A 13,683-nucleotide genomic window follows, 5' to 3' on the forward strand; every position below is an offset into this window, starting at 1 on the left:
AGACCTCCTCACACCACACCACCTCACCTCAGACCTCCTCACACCACACCACCTCACATCATCTCACACATCACCTCAGACCACCTCACATCACACATTACCTCACACATCACCTCCCACCATCTCATACCACACCACCTCATACCACATCACCTCACGCCTTACCTCACACATGACCTCCCACCATCTCATAACACACCACTTCACATCACACCACCTCACATCACACCACCTCACACACCACCACACACCACCTCACATCACCTCACATCACCTCACACATCGCCACACATCACCTCACACACCACCTCACACCACATCACACCACACCACCTCACACCACCTCACACACACCACCTCACACCACCTCACACCACCTCACACCACACCACCTCACATCACCTCACACATCACCTCACACCACCTCACACACCACCTCACACCACCTCACATCACACCACCTCACATCACCTCACACATCACCTCACACCACCTCACATCACATCACACCACCTCACATCACCACATCACCTCACACATTACCTCACACATCACCTCACCTCACACCACCTCACATCACACAACCTCACACCACCTCACATCACACCACCTCACACCACCTCACATCACACCACCTCACACATCACCACACATCACCTCACACACCACCTCACACCACCTCACACCATCTCACACCACCTCACATTACACCACCTCACACCACACCACCTCACATCACACCACCTCACACCACCTCACACCACACGACCTCACATCATCTCACACATCATCTCAGACCACCTCACATCACACCACCTCACCTCAGACCTCCTCACACCACACCACCTCACATCATCTCACACATCACCTCAGACCACCTCACATCACACATTAACCTCACACATCACCTCCCACCATCTCATACCACACCACCTCATACCACATTACCTCACACATGACCTCCCACCATCTCATAACACACCACTTCACATCACACCACCTCACATCACACCACCTCACACACCACCACCACCTCACCACCTCACATCACCTCACACATCACACCACACATCACCTCACACCACCTCACACCACCCACACCACCTACACCACACCACCTCACATCACCTCACACATCACCTCACACATCACCTCACACATCACCTCACACCACCACACACCACCTCACATCACACCACCTCACACCAACTCACATCACACCACCTCACATCGCACCACCTCACATCACACCACCTCATACCACCTCACACCACCTCACATCACCTCACATCCCATCACCTCATACCACCTCATATCATCTCACACACCACCTCACACCACCTCACATCCCACCACCTCACATCATCTCACATCACCTCACACCACCTCACATCACACCATCTCACACCACCTCACATCACACCACACCACCTCACATCACACCATCTCACACCACCTCACATCACACCACCTCACATCACATCCATCTCACATCATCTCACACACCACCTCACATCATCTAACATCATCTCACACATCACCTCAGACCACCTCACACCACACCACCTCACATCATCTCACACATCACCTCAGACCACCTCACATCACGTCACATCCCTCACACCACCTCACACCATCTCACACCACACCACCTCACACATTACCTCAGACCAGCTCACATCACACCAACTCATACCACCTCACACCACCTCATACCACATCACCTCACACATCACCACACATCACCTCACACCACCTCACATCACACCACCTCACAACAGACCACCTCACATCACCTCACACATCACCTCACACCACCTCACATCACCTCACACATCACCTCACACGTGTGGTCCTGTGTAGCTCAGTTGGTAGAGCATAACGCCAGGGTAGTGGGTTCGATCCCCGGGACCACCCATACGTAGAATGTATGCACACATGACTGTAAGTCGCTTTGGATAAAAGCGTCTGCTAAATGGCATATATTATTATTATTATTATTATTACATCACACCACCTCACATCACACCACCTCACACCACCTCACATCACACCACCTCACATGACCTCACATGACCTCACATCACCTCACACATCACACCACCTCACACCACCTCACCTCACTTCACACATCACACCACCTCACATCACCTACCACCACCACACATCACCTCACACCACCTCACACCACCTCACATCACCTCACACCACCTCACATCACCTCACATCACCTCACACATCACATCACCTCACATCACCTCACATCACACACCACCACACATCACCTCACATCACCTCACACCACCTCACTTCACACATCACACCACCTCACATCACTTACCACCACCACACACCTCACACCACACACCACCTCACACCTCACCTCACACCACCTCACACCACCTCACATCACCTCACACCACCTCACATATCACATCACCTCACATCACACCACCTCACATCACACCACCTCACACCACCTCACATCACACCACCTCACATGACCTCACATCACCTCACATCACCTCACACATCACACCACCTCACACCACCTCACCTCACGCCACCTCACCTCACACATCACACCATCTCACATCACCTACCACCACCACACATCACCTCACACCACCTCACCTCACACCACCTCACATCACCTACCACCACCACACATCACCTCACACCACCTCACATCACCTCACACATCACACCACCTCACACATCACATCACACCACCTCACATCACGTCACATCACCTCACATCACCACACATCACCTCACACATCACACCACCTCACACATCACACCACCTCACACATCACATCACACCACCTCACATCACCTCACATCACCTCACATCACCTCACACATCACACCACCTCACACATCACACCATCTCACACCACCTCACCTCACACATCACACCACCTCACACATCACATCACCTCACACATCACACCACCTCACACATCACATCACCTCACACCACCTCACACCACCTCACATCACACCTCACACACTCACCTCACATCATCTCACACATCACACCACCTCACACATCACACCATCTCACACCACACCATCTCACACCACCTCACCTCACACCACCTCACATCACCTCACACATCACCTCACATCACATCACACCACCTCACATCACACCACCTCACACCACCTCACACCACCTCACATCACACCACCTCACATGACCTCACATCACCTCACATCACCTCACACATCACACCACCTCACCTCACCTCACTTCACACATCACACCACCTCACATCACCTACCACCACCACACATCACCTCACACCACCTCACACCACCTCACATCACCTCACACCACCTCACATCACCTCACATCACCTCACACATCACATCACCTCACATCACCTCACACCACCTCACATCACACACCACCTCACATCACACACCACCACACATCACCTCACATCACCTCACATCACCTCACACCACCTCACCTCACTTCACACATCACACCACCTCACATCACTTACCACCACCACACATCACCTCACACCACCTCACATCACCTCACATCACCTCACACCACCTCACACCACCTCACATCACCTCACACCACCTCACATCACCTCACACATCACACCATCTCACACATCACACCACCTCACACATCACATCACACCACCTCACATCACCTCACATCACCTCACATCACCTCACATCACCTCACACATCACACCACCTCACACATCACACCATCTCACACCACCTCACCTCACACATCACACCATCTCACACCACCTCACCTCACACATCACACCACCTCACACATCACATCACCTCACACCACCTCACACCACCTCACATCACCTCACATCACCTCACATCACCTCACATCATCTCACACATCACACCACCTCACACATCACACCATCTCACACCACACCATCTCACACCACCTCACCTCACACCACCTCACCTCACACCACCTCACCTCACCCATCACACCACCTCACCTCACACCACCTCACCTCACATCACACCACCTCACACATCACATCACCTCACATCACATCACACCACCTCACACATCACACCATCTCACACCACCTCACCTCACACCACCTCACCTCACCCATCACACCACCTCACCTCACACCACCTCATCTCACATCACATCACCTCATGCACCATCTCACACCACCTCACATCACACTACCTCACATCACACCACCTCACATCACACCACATCATACCACCTCACACACCTCACATCACCTCACACATCACCTCAGACCACCTCACACCACACCATCTCACACACCACCACACACCACCTCACATCACCTCACACACCACCTCACATCATCTCACACATCACCTCAGACCACCTCACATCATCTCACACACCAACTCAGACCACCTCACACCACACCACCTCACACATTACCTCAGACCAGCTCACATCACTCACATCACACCATCTCACACCACCTCAAACCACACCATCTCACACCACATCACACCCTCACATCACACCACCTCACACACCCTCACATCACACCACCTCACACACCCTCACATCACACCACCTCACACCACCTCACATCACACCACCTCACACCACCTCACACACCCTCACATCCCACCACCTCACACCACCTCACATCACACCACATCACCTCACATCACCTCACACATCACACCACCTCACACATCACACCATCTCACACCACCTCACACCACCTCACCTCACCCATCACACCACCTCTTCTCACATCACACCACCTCACACATCACATCACCTCACATCACATCACACCACCTCACACATCACACCACCTCACACATCACACCATCTCACACCACCTCACCTCACACCACCTCACCTCACCTCACCCATCACGCCACCTCACCTCACACCACCTCATCTCACATCACATCACATCACCTCACACCACCTCACCTCACCTCACACCACCTCACCTCACCCATCACACCACCTCACCTCACACCACCTCATCTCACATCACATCACATCACCTCACGCACCATCTCACACCACCTCACATCACATCACCTCACATCACACCACCTCACATCACACCACCTCACATCACACCACATCATACCACCTCACACATCACCTCACATCACCTCACACATCACCTCAGACCACCTCACACCACACCACCTCACACACCACCACACATCATCTCACACATCACCCCACATCACCTCACATCATCTCACACATCACCTCAGACCACCTCACATCACCTCACACACCACCTCAGACCACCTCACACCACCTCACACCACACCACCTCACACATTACCTCAGACCAGCTCACATCACTCACATCACACCATCTCACACCACCTCAAACCACACCATCTCACACCACATCACACCCTCACATCACACCACCTCACACACCCTCACATCACACCACCTCACACCACCTCACATCACACCACCTCACACCACCTCACACCACCTCACACACCCTCACATCACACCACCTCACACCACCTCACATCACACCACCACATCACCTCACATCACCTCACATCACATCACATCACACCACCTCACATCACACCACCTCACACCACCTCACACCACCTCACACACCCTCACATCACACCACCTCACACCACCTCACATCACACCACCTCACATCACATCACACCACCTCACATCACACCACCTCACACCACCTCACACACCTCACATCACACCACCTCACACCACCTCACATCACACCACCTCACATCACATCACACCACCTCACATCACACCACCACACATCACACCACCTCACATCACACCACCTCACACCACCTCACATCACACCATCTCACACCACCTCAAACCACACCATCTCACACCATCTCACACCACATCACACCCTCACATCACACCACCTCACACACCCTCACATCACACCACCTCACACCACCTCACACACCACCTCACATCACACCACCTCACACCACCCCACATCACACCACCTCACACCACCTCACACCACCTCACATCACCTCACATCACACCACCTCACATCACCTCACATCACACCACCTCACACCACCTCACATCACACCACATCACATCACACCACCTCACATCACACCACCTCACACCACCTCACATCACACCACCTCACAGCACACCACCTCATATCACACCACCTCACACCACCTCACACCACCTCACATCACACACCACCTCACATCACACCACCTCACATCACACCACCTCACATCACATCAATTCACATCACACCATCTCACAGCACACCACCTCACACCACCTCACATCACACCACCTCACACCACCTCACATCACACCACCTCACACCATCTCACATCACACCACCTCACATCACACCACCTCACACCTCACACCACCTCACATCACACCACCTCACATCACACCACCTCACATCACACCACCTCACATCACACCATCTCACAGCACACCACCTCACACCACCTCACCTCACACCATCTCACCTCACACCATCTCACAACACCTCACAACACATCTCCTCACATTTCCCTGCACTGCCAAGGGTGCTAGGCCGAGAGTAGAAATATAACAGGTAGAGCTGTACTTCATGTTGTATGATCCTTCAACACAGCTTTTAATAGGCTGATGATATGTTGTGTTTCTATCCAGCAACATTAGACAGAAAGGAAATTACAGTGCCTTGCGAAAGTATTCGGCCCCCTTGAACTTTGCGACCTTTTGCCACATTTCAGGCTTCAAACATAAAGATATAAAACTGTATTTTTTTGTGAAGAATCAACAACAAGTGGGACACAATCATGAAGTGGAACGACATTTATTGGATATTTCAAACTTTTTTTAACAAATCAAAAACCGAAAAATTGGGCGTGCAAAATTATTCAGCCCCCTTAAGTTAATACTTTGTAGCGCCACCTTTTGCTACGATTACAGCTGTAAGTCGCTTGGGGTATTTCTCTATCAGTTTTGCACATCGAAAGACTGAAATGTTTTCCCATTCCTCCTTGCAAAACAGCTCGAGCTCAGTGAGGTTGGATGGAGAGCATTTATGAACAGCAGTTTTCAGTTCTTCCACAGATTCTCGATTGGATTCAGGTCTGGACTTTGACTTGGCCATTCTAACACCTGGATATGTTTATTTTTGAACCATTCCATTGTAGATTTTGCTTTATGTTTTGGATCATTGTCTTGTTGGAAGACAAATCTCCATCCCAGTCTCAGGTCTTTTGCAGACTCCATCAGGTTTTCTTCCAGAATGGTCCTGTATTTGGCTCCATCCATCTTCCCATCAATTTTAACCATCTTCCCTGTCCCTGCTGAAGAAAAGCAGGCCCAAACCATGATGCTGCCACCACCATGTTTGACAGTGGGGATGGTGTGTTCAGGGTGTTGCTTTTACGCCAAACATAACATTTTGCATTGTTGCCAAAAAGTTCAATTTTGGTTTCATCTGACCAGAGCACCTTCTTCCACATGTTTGGTGTGTCTCCCAGGTGGCTTGTGGCAAACTTTAAACAACACTTTTTATGGATATCTTTAAGAAATGGCTTTTTCTTGCCACTCTTCCATAAAGGCCAGATTTGTGCAATATACGACTGATTGTTGTCCTATGGACAGAGTCTCCCACCTCAGCTGTAGATCTCTGCAGTTCATCCAGAGTGATCATGGGCCTCTTGGCTGTATCTCTGATCAGTCTTCTCCTTGTATGAGCTGAAAGTTTAGAGGGACGGCCAGGTCTTGGTAGATTTGCAGTGGTCTGGTACTCCTTCCATTTCAATATTATCGCTTGCACTGTGCTCCTTGGGATGTTTAAAGCTTGGGAAATCTTTTTGTATCCAAATCCGGCTTTAAACTTCTTCACAACAGTATCTCGGACCTGCCTGGTGTGTTCCTTGTTCTTCATGATGCTCCCTGCGCTTTTAACGGACCTCTGAGTCTATCACAGTGCAGGTGCATTTATACGGAGACTTGATTACACACAGGTGGATTGTATTTATCATCATTAGTCATTTAGGTCAACATTGGATCATTCAGAGATCCTCATTGAACTTCTGGAAAGAGTTTGCTGCACTGAAAGTAAAGGGGCTGAATAATTTTGCACGCCCAATTTTTCAGTTTTTGATTTGTTAAAAAAGTTTGAAATATCAAATAAATGTCGTTCCACTTCATGATTGTGTCCCACTTGTTGTTGATTCTTCACAAAAAAATACAGTTTTATATCTTTATGTTTGAAGCCTGAAATGTGGCAAAAGGTCGCAAAGTTCAAGGGGGCCGAATACTTTCGCAAGGCACTGTATATCTGGTGAATGCTGAAAGTCACTGGGATGTGGCAGAGGTTCTGGTTTGAGTCAATAGATATCTCTTTTTTGTGTGTCCGAGGCCTGAGGGGAGGTGTAGAATAGATTGCTGTGATCTCAAGCCTCCCTGTCCCTATATCCTGCCATGCCTGAATCTGTCTGTCTGTCTGTCTGTCTGTCTGTCTGTCTGTCTGTCTGTCTGTCTGTCTGTCTGTCTGTCTGTCTGTCTGTCTGTCTGTCTGTCTGTCTGTCTGTCTGTCTGTCTGTCTGTCTGTCTGTCTGTCTGTCTGCCTCACTTCCCTGGTCTGTCTGCCTCACTTCCCTGGTCTGTCTGTCTGTCTGTCTGTCTGTCTGTCTGTCTGTCTGTCTGTCTGTCTGTCTGTCTGTCTGTCTGTCTGTCTGTCTGTCTGTCTGTCTGTCTGTCTGTCTGTCTGTCTGTCTGTCTGTCTGCCTCACTTCCCCTGCCTCTGTACCTGTTTCTCTATCCCTATCTAAGTGTCCTCTCTCTCTTTCTGTCTCCTTCCAGTCTCCCACCTTCTCCAGAGCTTCACCGAGGGAGAACTGAAGAAGGTGATCGGGACTCTGATTGACAGGAGTAGCAAGAGGAGAGGCAGGAACAGTAGAGAGGAGAGCCAGGAGAGCTCCTCCCAGACGACTAAGGGAGCTAAGAGTGGGCGGAGGAAGAGGTTGAAGCCGTGCTCTTTGCGGGAGGTGGAGGTGACGGTGGGGGAACTGGGGCTGGGCTACGACAGCGACGAGACTCTCCTCTTCAGGTACTGCAGCGGCAGGTGCACCGCGCGACGACGACGCAACTATGACATCGCCCTGGAACACACGAGGAGGACGGGGCTCATTAAAAAGGGGCGGAGAGACAAGGTGCAGTACAGCCCGTGCTGTCGGCCTATCGCGTACGAGAAGGATATCTCCTTCCTGGATAGCAACAGTAGATACCACACGGTGCAGGAGGTGTTAGCACGGCAGTGCGGCTGTGCGTGACCCTGGGGGAGGTGTGTAAACGTTTAATAACGACCACATCCTCTGAACCACCAATGAGTAATGGCTACTGGGATGATGTCATAAGAGAATAATATGATGTCTCAATGCCTCATGAAAAGCGAGACTTGTCATCGCAGGTGTTATGGTCACGTGATGCAGGAAGTGTCGGCTCTGGAGGCGTTGCTGTGCACGATCTCTGAACACGGGGCCTGTTTCCGGGAAAGATCCGTGGAGTTTTCTTTTATCCGTCTTGTTGTACTGGCAGCTTTGCCTTTCGAAAGGCAGCGTTCTGGACGACCCAGCATTCAAATAAAACGGCAATATGCTCTATCATAGAGAACAGAATTCATTGTTATCTACATGTATTTCGGTTGGATACATGGATATTACTCACGGATACCGGATTACAGCGAAAACAGGACGATGCCTCTGGATGATCTTTTGACATTGGGCTGATAACAGGAGGGCGACATGTTGGCGAACATTCAGATAAATGTGATCGTCTGTCACGTGGAATATAGGGACAGCGATCAGCTCTGTGAATCCCATTTCTATCTGCAAGGTTGTGAACCTTTCATCTCATGGAATGTGAGTCTGCCCTCTGGTGGCGTTGGAGCTGCAGGACCTCCATGTTCTATGAGAAGGAGCACCAATGCCTTCTGGGATATCATGTCAGGTCTAGTTCATTTTGGCATGTGCACAGGATACACGTGGTATGCAGTACAATGAAATGCTTACCTGTAGATTCATTCTCGGCGATGCAACATCGTAAAAAGACAGAAGTCAATAAATTAAGAATAATTTTAAAAATCAGTTACATTTAAATATCGTCTGACTCCCCGGGGTCCTGGGATACCGTACTGGGTACGGGAAGATAGAGCAACAGGATGACTTCTCTGAATATGGATCTGTGTGGATGTATTCAGGGATGGAATTCAAGGATTTTGTGTACCGATCAGCTTGAGCTTATAGACTCTGGCATTTTTACTACGCAAGGTCCAAAATCTATGCAATGGGATATTTTAATAGAAAAAAATAGCTAGCCAGTGGGCTAGTTTGGTATATTTTCTTCTAGCCCAGTCTAAAAAGTACTAGCCTCGGGCTATTTGTATGGAACTGGTTGAGGGCAACACACCTGTAGTGAACTTCTGAGAATCATGAGAGCATGGACCCGGTTACTAGAACAGTACTGAGTATGGACCCGGTCACTAGAACAGTACTGAGTATGGACCCGGTCACTAGAACAGTACTGAGTATGGACCCGGTCACTAGAACAGTACTGAGTATGGACCCGGTCACTAGAACAGTACTGAGTATGGACCCGGTTACTAGAACAGTACTGAGTATGTGGCATGATCAATAGAGAGAAACTCTTCTGTTTTTGAAATCAGAAAGGAATGATACATAGTTAATTCAAAATATTGATCAATGACCTTTACTGGACCATTATCAAACAACTTCCCTTCCCTCCCAACTGCATACAAACCTCCATGGAGATATCACAAAATGTCTGCCGTCTAGATATAACAAAATGTCTGCCGTCTAGATATCACAAAATGTCTGCCGTCTAGATATCACAAAATGTCTGCCGTCTAGATATCACAAAATGTCTGCCGTCTAGATATCACAAAATGTCTGCCGTCTAGATATCACAAAATGTCTGCCGTCTAGATATCACAAAATGTCTGCCGTCTAGATATCACAAAATGTCTGCCGTCTAGATATCACAAAATGTCTGCCGTCTAGATATCACAAAATGTCTGCCGTCTAGATATCACAAAATGTCTGCCGTCTAGATATCACAAAATGTCTGCCGTCTAGATATCACAAAATGTCTGCCGTCTAGATATCACAAAATGTCTGCCGTCTAGATATCACAAAATGTCTGCCGTCTAGATATCACAAAATGTCTGCCGTCTAGATGTCACAAAATGTCTGCCGTCTAGATATCACAAAATGTCTGCCGTCTAGATATCACAAAATGTCTGCCGTCTAGATGTCACAAAATGTCTGCCGTCTAGATATCACAAAATGTCTGCCGTCTAGATATCACAAAATGTCTGCCGTTTAGATATCACAAAATGTCTGCCGTCTAGATATAACAAAATGTCTGCCGTCTAGATATCACAAAATGTCTGCTGTTTTATCTTCTCTAAAAATCATGAGATGTTCTGTGGCATTTTTGTCTAAGGGTGTTCCAGCAAAAACACAAGCATTATATCTTTGTTTATTTCCATTCGAGGCTTTTATCTAGTACTCTTCAAAAAAGAACTTTCTCCAAACACAATCACGATCAGTAATTCACTGACATAATGTCCTCCAAAGCGTTTGCCAATACATTATGTAAGAACTCACTGTTTGATTTTATTGCTGTGGTTTCAGATTACAGGTTACATAATTACAGAATATTCTTCAACTTTAAAGTGCTGAAAGAAATATATAACCTTATAAATATATAATCCATTATATAATTCACATCCCTGATTAATGTGAACAATATGTTTATAGACCCTATGGGCCCTGTTCAAAAGTAGTGCACTATTAAGGGTGCCATTTTGTATGCACACATACAAAACTAATCAATATGTTAGTCTGAAAGTATTCAGAATGACTTTTTCCACATTTTGCTACATTAGAGACCTTATTCTAAAAATGGATTCAATAGTTTTCCCCCCCTCATCAATTTACACACAATAAGCCATAATGACAAAGCAAAAAGGTTTTTAGATATTTTTTGCTAATTGATAAAAAAAAAAAAAAAAACAGAAATATCACATTTACATAAGTATTCAAACCCTTTACTCAGTACTTTGTTGAAGCACCTTTGGTAGCGATTACAGCCTTGAGTCTTCTTGGGTAGGACGCTACAAGCTTGGCACAAATTTGGAGAGTCTCTCATTCTTCTCTGTAGATCCTCTCAAGTTCTGTCAGGTTGGATGGGGAGCGTTGCTGCACAGCTATTTTCAGGTCTCTCCAGAGATGTTCGATCTGGTTCATGTCCGGGCTCTGGCTGGGCCACTCAAGGACATTCAGAGACTTGTCCCGAAGTCACTCCTGCATTGTTTTGGCTGTGTGCTTAGGGTCATTGTCCTGCTGGAAGGTGAACCTTTGCCGCAGTCTGAGATCCTGAGCGCTCTTGAGCAGATTTTCATCAAGGATCTCTCTGTACTTTGCTCCGTTCATCTTACCCTCAATCCTGACTAATCTCCCAGTCCCTGCCGCTGAAAAACATCCCCACAGCGTGATGCTGCCACCACCATGCTTCACCATAGGGATGGTGCCAGGTTTCCTCCAGACAGGCCAAAAGTGTTCAATCTTGGTGTCATCAGACCAGGGAATCTTGTTTCTCATGTTCTGAGAGTCTTTAGGTGCATTTTTGGCTGTCATGTGCCTTTTACTGAGGAGTGGCTTCTGTCTGGCCACTCTACCATAAAGACCTGATTGGTGGAGTGCTGCAGAGATGGTTGTCCTTCTGGAAAGTTCCTCCATCTCTACAGAGGAACTCTAGAGCTCTGTCAGTGACCATCGAGTTCTTGGTCACTTCCCTAACCAAGGCCCTTCTCTCCCGATTCCTCAGTTTGGCTGGGTGGCCAGCTCTAGGAAGAGTCTTGGTGGTTCCAACTTCTTCCATTTAATAATGATGGAGGCCACTGTGTTCTAGGGGGCCTTTAATGCTGCAGAAATGTTTTGGTACCCTTCCCCAGATCTGTGCATCGACACAATCCTGTCTCGGATCTCTACGCACAATTCCTTTGAACTCATGGCTTGGTTTTTGCTCTGACATGCATTGTCAATTGTGGGACCTTATATAGACATGTCCAATCAATTGAATTTACCACAGGTGGACTCCAATCAAGTTGTAGAAACATCTCAAGGATGATCAATAGAAACAGGATGCATCTGAGCTCAATTTTGAGTCTCATAGCAAAGGGTCTGAATACTTATGTAAATAAGGTATTTCTGTTTGTATTTTATTTTTTATTTGTAAATATCTAACAAACTGTTTTCACTTTGCCATTATTGGGTATTGTGTTTAGATTGCTGAGGAAAAACATTTATTTAATTCCTTTTAGAATAAGGCTGTAATGTAACAAAATGTGGGGAAAAGTCAAGGGGTCTGAATACTTTCCGAATGGCACTGTATGAGGCCATGAGGTTTACCTGACCTGGGAAACCTCTGGCGCCTGATTCTGTCTGTGTATTTATTTGGAAGTGAATGATGGTTTGAAGAATATTTATCTAGTAGACTTACCCATTTGTTGAGCAACTGTGCCAAAATGTTTTTTTTATTTATCTAACATGACTTACTGCTACATAAATCTAATATCTATTTCAAAGAGTTCCATCATCATTATTTATTTCCCTCTT

At 47.8% G+C, this 13,683-nt stretch overlaps 1 protein-coding gene across 1 annotated transcript in view; it reads left to right on the forward strand.

Moving 5' to 3' along the window:
- LOC124009456 (neurturin-like) overlaps window positions 1-12,004 on the forward strand; it is a 14,334-nt gene extending 2,330 nt beyond the window's left edge. Inside the window, exon 2 of the mRNA XM_046321267.1 lies at window positions 8,816-12,004. Coding sequence (XP_046177223.1) covers window positions 8,816-9,315 — 500 coding nt within the window. The 3' untranslated portion in view covers window positions 9,316-12,004. The remainder of the gene's footprint in view (window positions 1-8,815) is intronic.
- Window positions 12,005-13,683: the final 1,679 nt, after the last annotated feature.

The sequence above is a fragment of the Oncorhynchus gorbuscha genome, linkage group LG22 (assembly GCF_021184085.1).
Source record: "Oncorhynchus gorbuscha isolate QuinsamMale2020 ecotype Even-year linkage group LG22, OgorEven_v1.0, whole genome shotgun sequence".
Classification (NCBI taxonomy): domain Eukaryota; kingdom Metazoa; phylum Chordata; class Actinopteri; order Salmoniformes; family Salmonidae; genus Oncorhynchus; species Oncorhynchus gorbuscha.